The sequence below is a fragment of the Lepidothrix coronata genome, unplaced genomic scaffold (assembly GCF_001604755.1).
Source record: "Lepidothrix coronata isolate B3197 unplaced genomic scaffold, Lepidothrix_coronata-1.0 Scaffold5, whole genome shotgun sequence".
Taxonomy (NCBI): domain Eukaryota; kingdom Metazoa; phylum Chordata; class Aves; order Passeriformes; family Pipridae; genus Lepidothrix; species Lepidothrix coronata.
The window spans coordinates 7,946,925-7,961,947 of NW_016690185.1; the positions used below are offsets into that span (position 1 = coordinate 7,946,925).

Below are 15,023 nucleotides of genomic sequence, written 5' to 3' on the forward strand. Positions count from 1 at the left end.
ATGGATAAGTACTTTATTTCCTTAAATATGAATACTGCTTGATGCTGACTTCTCTAAACTTCAGGTCTTGTGCAGGTACACAGAACAGGCAGGATGATTATTTTAAATAACTTCAAGAAGAGAAGTCAGTAGTCTTTTCACTGACAATTTCAAGATGCTCAAAGGAGACACAGTTGACTATATTGTTAGCAGGCTGATATATCTATGTATTGTTGACCCAAGGCAGACCCTCATAATCAGCTGAGGATCAGTATTGCAGGCAGCTTTACTGAAAATCCCTGATGACCACATAGTCTGGGCACTAACTTCCCCCACCCCTCACCCAGCTAATTTTCATTAACAGCATTTGACAGTGTCTAATGACACCACAGTACTGGCCATGCACTCCAGCTCCAGGAAGATCAGGATGGGAGAAAATAATTACAGTCCCTTGAATCCATGTGAGATAGTGCGTCAGCACTTACAGGTTTACATCAGTGTGAATGAAGGGCACAGCCCTTCATGGTAGGGACTGAAGAGATTCCCCTGGTCCTGGTTCCCTTCTTTGTCTGTGTTTGTGTTTCTGATTTTGATTGTTCATTATCTCCTTTTTTTAACATGGTAAAATAGATGGCATTATTCTTAGCTATTTTAGTTGTATTGTATTATGATAGCATTTAGGAGCCTCAGACCACATTAATTACTTTAGGTACCACGTGGGGTTATAACACAGTATAAATATCCCATCTCTGTAACACAGAGGTTCAAACTTTGAGGGCTACAGTTCTTCTACTAGTGGGAAAGCACAGCCCTGCATCTTGCTTCATTAGAGGATAAAGTGGTGACTGGCATTGTTAAAACAGGCTATTGTTCTGCTATTGTTAAAACAGGCCCTAAACCTTATCCTCTGCTGAGTTTTCATCTTATAATGAAATATACCTTTAATAAATCCCAATAAACCATATTAAAAATGTCAATGATATGAGAGACAAAGTGAGAAAAAAAAAGGATTATTGTTCTCATTTGAAATACAAGAATGCTTTACTGAATGTAACCTACAAACTCAGCAAAGGAACTGGGAATTTAACCCTGAGCCCTGACATTCCACATTGTCCCTTCATACTTAAAGCCATCCTGTTTCTGCTTAAATACTGCAGTGAGCATAGAATGTAGTTTTAATATATCTAGTATTTTAAAGGTATAATTAAGCACGTGGAATTTTATGTAAAATGAAAAAGCATTTTTTCTATGGAAATTTTACCAGGTGGTTGTCTTTTTCATAATCTGTTACAGGTAAGACAGCACTATACCCCTTTAGTGCTTTGACATTCTTTCTCTTACAAATATCTAAGTGTGAAAAGTAAAATGAGTTCAATTCAGAGTCCTGGTGTGCCAGAGGCTAATGATTTGCTTTTGAGCAGTTAAAACTCTTACAGACATTGCTAGCAATTTAATGGGGCTCTATCCTTGTTAGGTTATCAAGACTAATTGGTAGCAGGCAGCTGAAGAGTTGGTGGAAATAGATACTGAGGGCAAGGCAAGAGTGAGTGGTGTTAAGAGCTTTAGAAGATGAGAGAGATGTCATTTCTAATGTGTTTTTAGATGCTGTCTGTATGAAGAATTTTAGGCAACTCTCTTGCTGTTGGTATCCTCAGGAGAAATTTGCAATTGTGCAGCTGATGTCTATTTTTAATCCAGATAGTACCAGCTGGTGAGGGTGACAGTTATTCTTGTGGGGCTAGAAGGAGAAGAAAGGAAGCTAGAGCAACTTCTAGCTAACTACTAATAGATCACGTAGCTGTACTCTAGAGGGATGAAAAGAAAATCCACAACAAAACCAAAACAAATTTTGCAACAGCCAAAAATCACAGGAAAAAAAAAAAGAAAGAAAAAAGGAGCAGGAAATATTTAACTGGGGAATTACATTAGTGTATTGTGCCTATATCCAGGACCTAAAGACAGCGTAACAGACCTTTAATACTAGCATTCAGTATTGGAAGGTCCGAGTGACACATATGACTTACTCAGGTGACTTCTCTACCAGCTTGCTAGTAGCACAGTTTTCTTAGATCTTTCCCTATTCTGGGGATTCATAGAAACTTCAGGCTGAGGTAAATAATAACGCTTCCTGAAGTTATGTGTTGTAAGACCTTTCTTGAAAATGCAACAGGGACAAATTGCTCTTATTGATGAAATGCTGAACAGTTGGTGTGCTTATTCACTGCATGAGATACCAGGCCGCAGTGCCTCTTAAGTATCATTTCAGAATTGTTTATCCTTTTCTTTGGAAATAAAAAATAGAATTTAGAGTGAGAATAAAGGGGTTTTTTTCTTTTTTTTTCTTTCTTTTATATTTTGTAGAATTATACAGTGTCTCTTTCATTTGCTGTATGACATTACTGTTGACAGGGCTCACACAGCATCACTTCTCATTCTTCTTGGTCCGAACCCTCTGCTCTAGTGAATATTTACCCAAACCAACATGTTCTTCTAAATTGTGAACATTGCTGTGAAGTGACATTGATGGGTCCTAAAGCTATTCAGCAAAGTTCAGCTTCTTCACCTTAGTTGCCTTTATTTCCTACACTTCGTACTTTGTTTGATATCACTAAACCGCTATCAGAGATACAGAGAACACAGTGATGTTTTATCTTATTTTTGCTTTTACAAGACTACAGCAAGGGAGATGCATTGTTAGGAAGGCATTTGCAGACAGGGTGCTTGTTATTTTCATAACAGCAAAACATCCCAGCCTGACTATATATTTTATTATGAGTCACTCTTTCTTGATCTCCAGTTTTCTAAACTGAACTTTTTCCAGTCCTTTTTTTCTCATTATGTCAAAGATAATTAAACATGTACATATTTTTCTATATATTGCTGTGTTTGAAACAGCCTTCCTTCTGCTATAGAATAAAATAACTTAAGCAATTAATGGTGACTAGAAGCATATCGCTATATTACTATGTACTTATGAAAACATTTTGTCACCAAATCACAGATTGGTGTTATTGACCTTTCTATTTGTTATTATATATTTGGGCATTTTTGTGTATCTACCAGGGCTTCTTAAAAATGTAATATCATAAATTATTTCAATACAAAATTGTCTTTTAAGAAAATAGGGAAAAAAATATTTTTCCCAAAGAGCTGAGGTAAAACAGAAAAGAAAGTAAATGGAATGGCTGTGGCTAATTCCAGCTAGAAATCCTCAGTTTACCAAGGCAAATAGAACTTGACATGGTGCACAACCATTTTTCATTTCTTTCTGAAGCCTAAATATTTTGTTTATTTTTCTTTAGTTTTAATTTCCCTCTGGTAAGGTTTCCAGTTGAAGTAGAAAAGTAATATCTTATCAGAAAGGTTTTTATGGGAAGAGGGGTACTTGCAATTATCTTTGACTAATTGTCAGGTAAGCAGCATCCTTCAGGAAGACCATACACAGACTTTTATATGGAGGAATTTCAGTGACTGTGCTTTTGAAAGAATTAAAAGGGGAAGGTATTAAAAGACCTCCAATCCGAAACATTTTTCACATAAAATTAATTTTTATTCCTAGTATGAAAATATGTTAAGACTATGTTTTTTATTCCCAGACTACAGTCTGGTACCTAGGTTCTGAAATGTAAAATAAATGCTAATTGCACTTTGATTAAAAGCAAAAACCAAACCAAAACACAGCAAAAACCTTAACCCAAATGCATCAGAGATAGAGCCATGTAATCAAAACCAGGTTTTATTTTTCTTCTGTGGAACACGAAATTTTCTTGGCAAGCTTCTCCTTATGGATTCTAGCCTACCAAGTTGTTATTGGACCAATTTTAAATTACATTTAAATAATTTTAGTTTTTAAATTTCATAATCAATTTTATCAGTCTGCCTTTAATAGAGTGTACTTTTATAAAGAAAAATTCCAGGCAAGACTTGTAGACCTCTTAGTAGGGTAAAATTTTATACAAACAGCTATACATAAAATCTTTAATTTTTACTAGTACTGAAGAAATATGTTCCCATATGAATCTATTTAATAGTTTGGTTTTTTTGTAGGTTTTGTTGTTTGTTTGATTGGTTAGATGGTTTTTTGGTTTGTGGGGTTTGTTTGTTTGTTTGTTTGTTTTGTTTTTGTTTGGGGTTTTTTTGTTGTTGCTGTTGGGGTTTTTTTGTGAAAGGAGGAAAAAAATAGAAAAAAAGAAATCACAAGACTAACCACGGTTACTCTACTCAGCTTTTAAAAACATCAGCAGTGCAGATTCTACCTTACCAAATTAGTGTGAAAATATATGTTCCTATAAATTCAATCACTTCTAGATCCAACTGATTTTATTTTAGGGGTTTAGCTTGCAGAAGAGAGAAGTCTCTGTGGTCATGAACATGGGCTGGACTTGCTATATTGTCTCCTTGGAATAGCAGTAGCTGTGATTAGATCTGAGTTCACTCAGAAAAATATGCAGTTTTGATGCTGTGGGTTTAACTGAGTTTTGGAAAAATTTTTCATTTTCCAAGCCAGGAATTTACTCTGTCTCAAGCACAGCATGCTCCAGCCAGGGGGGTATCTTCCTAATGCCCCCTCTTCTCAGAGTGAGAACCTCCCTAAGGTTCCATAGACAGGGCACAAATGAAGATTTTCATGAAAGTAGCATGGATAGCTTCACTTCAGGTTTTCTCTGATTTAAGAGGATAACTTAAAGAGCTGCAAGCCTCTCTTCTGCTACACTTCTGTCAGGGGTTTCTATTAGCCTTGTGGCTCAAAGTTCTCTCTCTATATTTTAAAATATAGTTGGTAAGTTTGTATTAAAATTTTTCAACTCAGGTTGAAACCCAATCACAATTCTGCAATAAGCAAAAGAACTATAATTGAACATCACTATTCCCTGGTGGTACATAGTATTATTTCACCTGGATAATATGGAAAATATTTTCTTTCCATTATAAAATGTTATTTTGTGGTGGATATGCTATTGCTGTATTGATCAGCCTAAGTAAAACAAGATGAGATTGTTAAAAGAACATTAATAACAGAAATGGATGCCGCAAAAATGAAAAATGCAGAACATACATATCTGGAACAGCAGTTTAACATCTGAGAATTGAACCAATCAATGATTTCCATCTTTTAAGACAGGGTCTACTTTACACAAAGATATGCAAAATGCTTTGTAGCAAAATGTAGCCTAGGGAGACAGTGAAAGCCTTTTAGAGAGATCTGTAACAGCAACTCATATACAGAAAAGTGAACATTATCATGCGGCAACATAAAAGAAACTCAATTCAGAATGCATTACCAGTACAAATAGGTATATACTTTAGGGATGAATGAAACTGCACAATTATTTTTTAAGATACATATATCTTAACACAGTTTTCAGGTTGCTTCTATGGTATTCTGAATTTATTTTCTCTAGTCCATTTCTAAACTGTCTGTAGCCTTGGGTTCACAGGAAGTGGTAGGTGAATTACAGAGATGTAAAAACTGTCCCCTCACCGGGGAAAATGCTTGGAGTATGGAGAACTTTTTTGGGCTATATTTTTAACAGTTCTGATATGCTTCCTAATGCATTTGCACTGGTCGCTCTTGGGCAGCAATAAGGACTTCTGTCCCATCCGCTGAGTAAACTGAACTTTTGATCTGATCTTACATTCTTTGGTATGTAAATAGATAAAAGAAATCTAACACACATTTTAAATTGCAGGACTAATACTTAAGTATTTGTCAGTATGTTTTTCCCTACCCTGCCTGGATACCGAAAACAGTTCTTTTTAGACTTTTACAGGCTATTATATCAAAACTGCTTTCAAATCCAAATTAGCAAATTCCCTACCAGTCTTCTCTAAGCAGGTTGTTCCTGCCCCTCCGCTTTCCCTACAACAAACAAAGTTGTAGGTATTTGCTTGACCATTCTTAAAAGGAAATCTAGGAAATTGTCTGGCCTGAGAATCCTTCCTTTTGAGAGCACTTTGTTTGTCATTGTTAGCGCAGATCAATACCCAGGTCTGAACAAGCAGATACATTGTGCTGAATAAATTCTAACTGTTCTAACCTTGGGATGGAGAAGGGGTTAGTAGGGGTGGGTGTCTGGAGTCAGGTCTGGGGGAATTGCACCTTGGCCAGAGTTGCTGAGGGTAACTCAGAGTAACTGACTATACCTTTAGAAGTTGCCACATTTTAAGAGCCTGACATGTATGTCTTCAGCATGTTAATAACCAGCTTATTATTCAGGCAAGGATATTCTCATTTGAACTGAGAATGGTGCTTTTCCAAAAAAAATATTTGTATTTTCCAAAATTTCTTGCAACCTTTAACAGAAATTTCTATTAAAGCATTTTTCTATCTCATACATAGTCTAACAGAAAATTAGAGATCCATCTCTACCTCAAGGAAGTCAAGTTTCTTTTGATTGTCAATAAGAATAATATTATGCTAATTAAAAAAACTTTTTGGTAATACAGAGATGGATAACACTGCCATGATGGTGCTTTATTTCTTAGTCTGCTTTTTAAATGAATTGTGTTTATTGAAGTGAAAATTATTTACAGTTTAATAATATTTTTAGCCATGGTTGTCAATGCTGAAGTGTCTGCACTTGCTTATTATTTACAGATCTTTTTTTCCAGTTTTGTGCACTAGATTTCTCAGCTCTTTTTGAAACTCACAACTGATGCCAGCAGTGTCAAAAAAAAAAATCTCTCTTTTTTTTATAACAATAATTTCTAGTAAAAGGGACCAAAATATGACAAAACATGCAGCTGTCAGATAATGAATAACACGAAAAAATGAAGAACATGATCAGTCATAACTGTTGCAGAAAGAAATTAAGCCAAAAACATATTAAGCCTACAAGAAAGAATTAACCTTTTCTGTCTTTTGTGAAAATACCCTACAACTTTAGTATATTGAAAATATGCATTGTTAAAGACTACAGAATAATCTTTCACTATGTCCGTTGCAGAACATTGCTTTTCTAGACAAATGTTCATTCTTTTCCAATTATTAAAGATAAACATTAGTGATAAGACTTGGACTGGCAAAAATAATTGCAATAAAAAAGGTACTTGAGAGATATTTTCATCCTTTCTAAAGGATTCTGAAGCTGATATTAGTCCTATTGCCTGAAGAAGCCCATTGTCATTACTCGTACTTTTATTATCTTTGCTTTCAATTTACATCTCTAGGAAAGTGAGCTTTGCTTTCTTTCAGATCATAATTATCATTAGGCTTTTCTTCTTTCACGACTAGTCAATGTCCTTGTCAATCCCCTTGAGTTTTTTTCCAATATTTAATTGCATTGTGATACCAGCAATCTTCTTATTTTTTCCAGTTACTCTATTCCATTATAAAGTACATTTTATGCAAACCTTTTAGCATTCACAAAGGCTGCTAGTCAACAAAGCAAAAGTGTGAAGGCTTGTCCACACACTAAAAATAAGTATGGCAATTTTTAAACAAATTCTCATCCTGTTCATGAAAACTGCAACTGTGGATTAAATCCAATACAAATAGTTAAAAAGCAGGCATAGCATCCCATAACGCACATTTCCAGAGTGAAATTTGAGAAAGGTTTTCTTTAAAAATGTGAAAAATATTAATCTGTTCATCTTCTAGAGACAGCAGTAGTGTATTGGATAATCTCACTGTGTCTTTTTTTTCTTTTTTAGGATGTTCAAATGCCATAAGCATAAGAATCACATAAAGAAAGACCATTCACAAACCTATGGATAAAATTCCTGCTCAGAAGGGAAGGGACTTTGATACAGAAATGGTCCTTTACATATACCAGAGAACACACCATAACTAAAATATTTGTTTCTGATTTCATGGATCTAGCTAACATTTTGATACCCAAGAAGTTTCCTGGTTTATTTGTGTAGTGGTCCTCCTTTGGGTCCAGTCCTAATAGCAGCCTTGTTGGAAAAATGACCGATGCAATGCTTTGTTTTAGAAAGCTTTTCTTCTGGAAGTCTTATTTCTGGACCATACAGACAACAGCACACATTCGTTAAGAAAAACTACTCAAAGAGATCTGCACCTTGTGCTGGGGGAACAGATGTTTGTGAGAGTGTTACCTGCAGGAGATCACCTGAGCCCTTGGCTCACCTCCCAGGGCTTTGCCTTCTGCGCTCATGAGCTTTAGCTCTGGGAACAAATTTCACTGCCTAAGCAGAAAAACTGTTGACTAGACTGTATCACAGAGCTCTCAGAAAACTTTTGTTTAGGCTAAAGTGCTGGTAATTCAGCTTTTAATGTTTATACAATTTTAAGAGAAGTCTGCAGAGAGGCAGGAACAGCTCTGAGGGGCTCAGAGCTGCCTGTCACTGAACAGACATGCAGTACTCTGCACTGGCATTTCCAGGGGGTTGGTGGCTGCAGGCCACATATATTGTATTTCTGTAGCCCAGTAAAAGAGGTGACAAAACCAAGTATAAACAAGGCCAGATCCCAGCTGCCAGAATGAAATGGAGACCTCTAGTTACCTGGAGATGGTAAGTTATTTGAGGATGTTGCTATATGAAAGCTTATGGCTATACTCAGAAAGGGGTACTATCTTCAGCAGTCCCAGTCAAGGAACAGCTTTTAGCAGGGAGACAGAGATGGGAAGCCTTTTCCTCTAAAAGACAAAGGAATGATCTTGAGGACACATCCAGGAAATGGAAAAGGCCACTCAGAATTTTTTTACTTCTCAGGCAGATGAAGCATGTTTGAATTTGGGTCTTTTCACATCTGTGTGGCTGAGTTAACCTGTAAGACACCAGACCCTTAGGAATCACCAGCTCCTTGCCCATTTCCTTCACACCAAAGATAGAAGTCCCTCTCAGGATTTGTCTCCAGAGCTAGGTTATGAACTTTGAATAGTAAGGAAAATGTTCCAAACCAGCAGTTAGACACTTAGCTCCTTGGATGGAAGACTTTTAGGTCCAAACAATTGTCTCATTTCATCACTTCCAATTAAGCAGCTTCCACCTTATTTGGATGGTTTCTCTGAATTGTGTTTCTACAGACTTGTGTCCCAATGCAAAGGGTTAGGCCTGAGTATGTCACTAATTTCCAGAGAAGCAGGGATTGCAGTGCTGAACATGGTGTTGTCCATAGTGTTTTTGTAGGTAATACCTTCCCAGACATGAAGAATCTTCATGGTACTTCCAGCCTGGCCAGCTACACTGGCCCATGGTGAAAAAACATGGATGTACCTAGCATCCCTGCAAACAATAGTCCACAGCTTCAAACTCTGTACACCCCCTTTTAAAATTAACAATGCATTTCTCTCTCTGGGAGAAGAGACAGAGTGGTGCTGAACATTTTACAATTCTTACTGATGGAGTAAACAGATGGAATGTTTTCCTGCACTGTCTATAAGTTTTCCTAAAAATGAAGGATCATCCATAGAAAGATGATTCATCCTGGCCTTCAAGCGTATTAATTCCTTGGATGCTCTATTGAGAATGACAAAATATGTCACTAAATAGAAGCTTGATCCAGTTCCAATTAACTTCAGAGAAAACTGGATTGTGATCTCAGCAGCAACTGGGGTGATAGATTCTTCAACACAGGCATTTACCTCTTGAGAAATTGATGAATATCAAATTCAGATCACATGGGGCTGGTTCCATATCCTACTATTCTTAGCCTTTGCTCCATATGGAGAAAAAACACACCCTAGTTTTGAAAAGCTTTACATCGTATCATCAATAACTCAAGCCTTCTAATACATTTTCATTTTGATTTAATAGAAGTTGAACTTAAGTTTTATGTTTCATCATAAAAATTTAAATATCTATAAAGATTTATATTATAAATCCTATTTACTTCACTTGTCTGCTTTAAGAATTCAATTATAACTAAGTACTTTTTCTGAAGACTCAGAATCAGGCCTTATTTTAGAGTCCTGTGTTGGCACAAGATAAAATGCTTTTACGGTGCCTCATTATTTCTCACTATATATTCTTTCCATAGTATTCTATAGTATTATTTTTGATTTTTATTTCTATCCAGACATACATGTAACTCATTGATATTAACAAGAGTCCCACATGAAGGGCAAGGATACAGATAATATATCTATAATTCCATTTTTTATGATAATTTTTAAAAATTTCTGGGTAATAATGGAATACTCAAGAAGTCTCACAGAGCAGCAAACAGCACAGCAGGTATTGAGTTTCTTTTATATCACTTGAAGAAACACTTGAAGAAACACTTGAGTTTCTTTTATATCACAGATATACTAGTTTATTCTTAAAATAGGTGCAAAGTATTTTCCCTCTATGGTAAAGCAACTGACCAACCTTTTTTCATGGAAGGTTCCACTTCACCTAAACCAAGAGAAGAAAACAAATGTCAGAGAAAAGATATTTTAAAAAACCCAACATTTTTTTCTTATGTTTTCTCATTTTAATTTCAAAAAATAATTTCTCTTCTTTATATGCTAAATGGTAAGCGTCTATTCCGAGATTTTGAATTTTTCATAAAGATTCTCTTACCATAGAGTTTTGGGTGGATAAATTCAAGGTGCACTAGTAACTAAGGAAAGATCCAAATCTGTGTTTGTGCTTCTGAATATTAATTTGTAACTACAATTTAAAATTTGCTTTGTTTTATGCACGTTTCCATGTTTTAAGGAAAGGCCCAGTAGTTTGGGTTTAGTTCCAAATGACACAATGTATATGCAGTTTTGGAAGATTGTAAATCTAGCAATGCTTCCAGTGAAATCCAAGGCAAAAAAGTAAACTATTTCAGTGGAACTATGAACACTTGATTGCTGCAGCATGTTATTCCACCTCCATGTAGGACATGAGAATTTAAAGGCCTGAGCCTGAATGACTATGGTTAGTGTGCAGCCTCAGCTGCACTGACTGCAGCACAGAGCTCACATGCACTTAGTTTTTATATACAGTGCTAATATATTTATTACATAAGATGCCTTACTGCCTTTTCATACTGCTGGTTGATATTGATGAAATTCCACCTGGGCTAAAAGCTGCTAGGACTAAGGTCTCCAAACACCTAGTGAGCGTTCATTGCATTTTTCTGTGCCGGGTATTTTATGACCTTTCATACTGCCATTAACACTTACACACTCGAGTATTTGAAAGCTTGTGGGTTCTTTGGGAGTTATTAAACTACAAGAATGAACTCTGATCAAATTTTACCAAGCTCTCCATATTTCATCTTTTCTGTTTCTCAACCATATGAGAGGCTGGCTTTCTACTAGTCGTAAATCTTATCTCAGAGTAGGATGCCCAGTTCACAGACTCACACACAGCAGCCTCTTAGTGTTCATATATGATGCTAATGTAAAAAGCTCATGAACATATTTAAAAGGTAGAAATTTGATGACATGTAAAGTTTGTGAACAAGCAGATAGAATTCAATTTCAGTACATGTTGCTTTTTAATTATATTCTGGTATAGCCAAATTAATGCTCTTTACTTTAAGATGTAGTAATGGCAATATTTAATTCTGACAGCTTTTCTGTAATGGTACATTAAACATGAGATGAAAGCTAACAAAGAGACCAGCTTACTTATCGGAATAGTCAGTAGATGCTTTATGAGCAACAATGTTACTTTAATTTTGTTAGATCTTGTCCGTGAGGTTAAAAGCTGAGTAAGCCAGCATAATGCGTGTAAAACAGCAGTTAAAGCAGTTACAGAAGTCTTTACATTACAAATACCTTCATCACTGTCATCATCATCATCACTCCATACGATGTCAGACAGTAAAGAAAAGAAGCCATAAATCCAATCAGCAGATTCTTCCAGTGTCTCATGAATGATTCTCAGTGGTTCTGTGCTGAGCTTGTTAACAGATCTTCCTGAGTGCAGAGTATAAAACAAAAGCGGTGTCAAAAAACCCCAACAAATAACTCCTTCAGTGGTAAAAGTTAATCTTCATTTTATACAGGACTAATTAGACCACCTCTTTTAACAGAAATAAGGATTGTGAATGTTAATTTTTATTATTAGAGGATTTGAGGACAGCTCTCCTTCCTATGCAAGACTGGTATAAACTGTATCCTATTGCACTTGCTATTTGCAGAGTGATTAGGGACTCAGTGTACAATTTGGTCTGATACTGTGCTCCAGGTTCTGGCTCTCCTTCTGAGGCTTGGTTGGACAAAGTGTAAAAGTAGATTTGCTTCTACCTAACATTCATTGTTTTAGATAAGCTCTTGCTTTCAGCTGCTTTTTTTTTTTCTGATGCCTGTTTAGGATTCAGTGCCATCAATTTCCTGCTCTTCATATCACATGTCCCCCTGAACCTGTTCCCTTACACAAGTTCTGACTAAGGAAATTGCTGAATGCTGATTTATTTACTTGGTTTATTTTCATTGTCTTCATGCATTGAGATGTAGAGATTTAATTTTTTCAACTATTTTGCCACAGATACTCTTCTAAAGCATTAACCAGGAGAATGAATAACTAATTTAGGCTATTAAAAAGTAAATCTATGACCCCAAACTCACTTCATTCTAATCTAGAGATGCTGAGGAGTAGAAGTCGACTAATAGAATGGACATGGCCAGAAGTGTCTTAGCATAACAGAGATTTTGATTCGCAAGCAGGACTTTGGACAGCTGCCTTGATTTCCACTGTGGATACCCACCCTCCTTTTATCCACTGGTTGCTTACAGAGGGCTCAGTTGTTTTTACAGCCACAGGCTTTTACAGCTGCAGGGAATACAGCTGAAAACTAAACAAGAACTGGTATCAATTTATTTGAATATACTCATCTATCAAGTAGCAGTTCAAGAACTGCTTCACAGGTAGCAGAGCTGTCTCCCCTGGGCAGGTAAGGGGGATGCTCAGAGAAAAGCAAGATCAAGAGCAGAGGAAATTATTCCAACCACCCCAAGGCAAGCCATCTTTGCTCATGAATCAGTCTTCAACATCATATCCTGGTCTTTAATTCATGACATCTTCATACCCCACTAAGAAAAGGTATTAGAAATTATAAGTCTCTGGAGGCAAAATTTTCCGGTCATACCCACACTAACAGGCCCAAGTTGCAAATCCTGTTTAACACACAAAGTTTAGAAAAATGAGTTTGGAGCTGTATAGATGACATTTTATTGGTGTTTGCAAAATGAAATTTTGTATTCAAACAGATACTGTGGTCTCACTTGAGGTCTGATGCAAGTGGCACAGGCCTGGAAAATTATCTCCTGCACAGATCTTCTGTTTAACTTGTTGTATTTCCAACATTTTTGAATTGTAATGGTAACAGTAATGATGTGTCCTAAAATTCTGAAGAACATGATAGCAGCTAATGCTAAAGTGAAAATTACAACTGATTAAACCCATGCTTTTAGCTCTACCCACAACTTTGACAACAGGTTCTACTAGGTTCCTTGTAGAACAAAACACACTAGAAAAAAAAGAAATTAAACAGTTCTAGTGGTAACAAGTACAGAGAAAGATTCCATTTATCTCAAACACATGCAAAAAAAGTCAACCATTCCCAGAAGATTTGCATATTCTTGCTTCAGGAGTGAAGATGAAAGAATGCAGATTTTCATAACAAAGTTTTAGTTTGATATTTTCATGTAATTTAATTTCATTTTTTTTTTATTTACAAATGTCCAACAATGGAATAGTATGATGAGATTTTTTAAGATAGTTTTGCATTCAGTATATTCAGACTGGATCAGCTGTCTTCTGTCCAGCTTTTCATTTCTTAGTAAACCTTAGAACACTAATTATTTTAAAAGTAAGGTCAAAATTTTCTTTTTTTTTTTTTTGCTAGCATATTTTATATAGTGTGTAATATATAATTTGTAACTAATCTATAGCTATAAACTATAATTCTGATGACATATCATCTATAAACTATTGTGCTGGGAGTAGAAGGGGCAGGATCTTGAATTTAAACTGTAAATAGCTTTTATGAATACAGAGTATTTCTTAGACAGATACAGGCTGTGACGTTCCACCTTTCACTGAACTTTTAAGTAGTGACTGAGCCAATTGTTTCCCTTAGATAATGTAGTAAAAAAATTACTAAATGCCTGTTGAAGGAGCAAGGAGGGGAAAGGAAGTAAATGGATACTCATGAGGTTAAGCTTAGGCATGAAACATACAATTAATATTGAAGAATTTTGTTGACAGTATGTAATTTCCTTTCATTGCGACTTTAAGTTTAGATTATCCTACCTAGGCAAATGTACCTGAAGTGTTATTGAATCCCTGGTGGTTTCTAGACTCCCTCAAAAGCCAATGCAGATAAACATATTGTGAACTTCTGAAGGCAAGTCTCTTGCTTTCCACTGAAATCTTTTTTAGTATTTATGAATTAATTTCCAAAGATGTCAATTTCTTTCCATTGACTAGAAAGGAATGGAAGCCTGAAAAATAAGCATGGACATGACATCTTATTTTCATATGACTGAGGTATGGATCCTATTAGTGATGTCATGGATCCTATTAGTGATGTTATTTCATATTTAAATCCTATTTGTCATTGTACACTTAGGTTAAGCACTTAGATCTGTAACTTTACACTCATAATTAATTCCAGGTCAGTACAACTATTCACATTGATAAATCACTTACATTCTGCAACACTGGTGCCAACAAAAAGGCTTGGCTAGAACATTTTGTTTTGTCATGTTTTTTTATTACTTGGTACAACATAAGAGATGTTTTGTGGATCAGTTGAAGTTTATCTGTACTTCTGCTAGCATGATCACTGTGATGAGAATAATTAACAGTTTTGCCTTTTCATTTTCAGTGAGAAGTCAAAATTCTAAGTCCATAACTTTCTGGAAAATGCTGAAACTTGTAAGAGTTAAAGCTGACTGAGAAAGAATCCTAATCAAATTGAAGGACTTTGTATGTTACTTTTCAACAAAACCTTATTGTAGGCAAACTCAGTTGTAGAAAGTTGGAGAAAGCTTTTTATCTACTATAGATATCTGAATAACAATTTGGAAGCTTGTTTGGATTTTCGTTACTAAAAATATGCAAATTTTTTTCAAATAATTCTCTAAGAAATAATTCTCTAAGAAATAATTTCGGACATGTTGTAGGTATTTAATACTTCTAAAAACTCC

At 35.5% G+C, this 15,023-nt stretch overlaps 1 protein-coding gene across 1 annotated transcript in view; it reads right to left on the bottom strand.

Annotated features, from left to right (window-relative positions):
- The window catches only part of TRDN (triadin), a 110,972-nt gene that overhangs the window by 55,225 nt on the left and 40,724 nt on the right, over positions 1-15,023 (bottom strand). Inside the window, exons 4-5 of the mRNA XM_017827409.1 lie at positions 11,646-11,786; positions 10,258-10,284 (exon numbers count right to left, since the gene is read on the bottom strand). Coding sequence (XP_017682898.1) covers positions 10,258-10,284; positions 11,646-11,786 — 168 coding nt within the window. The remainder of the gene's footprint in view (positions 1-10,257; positions 10,285-11,645; positions 11,787-15,023) is intronic.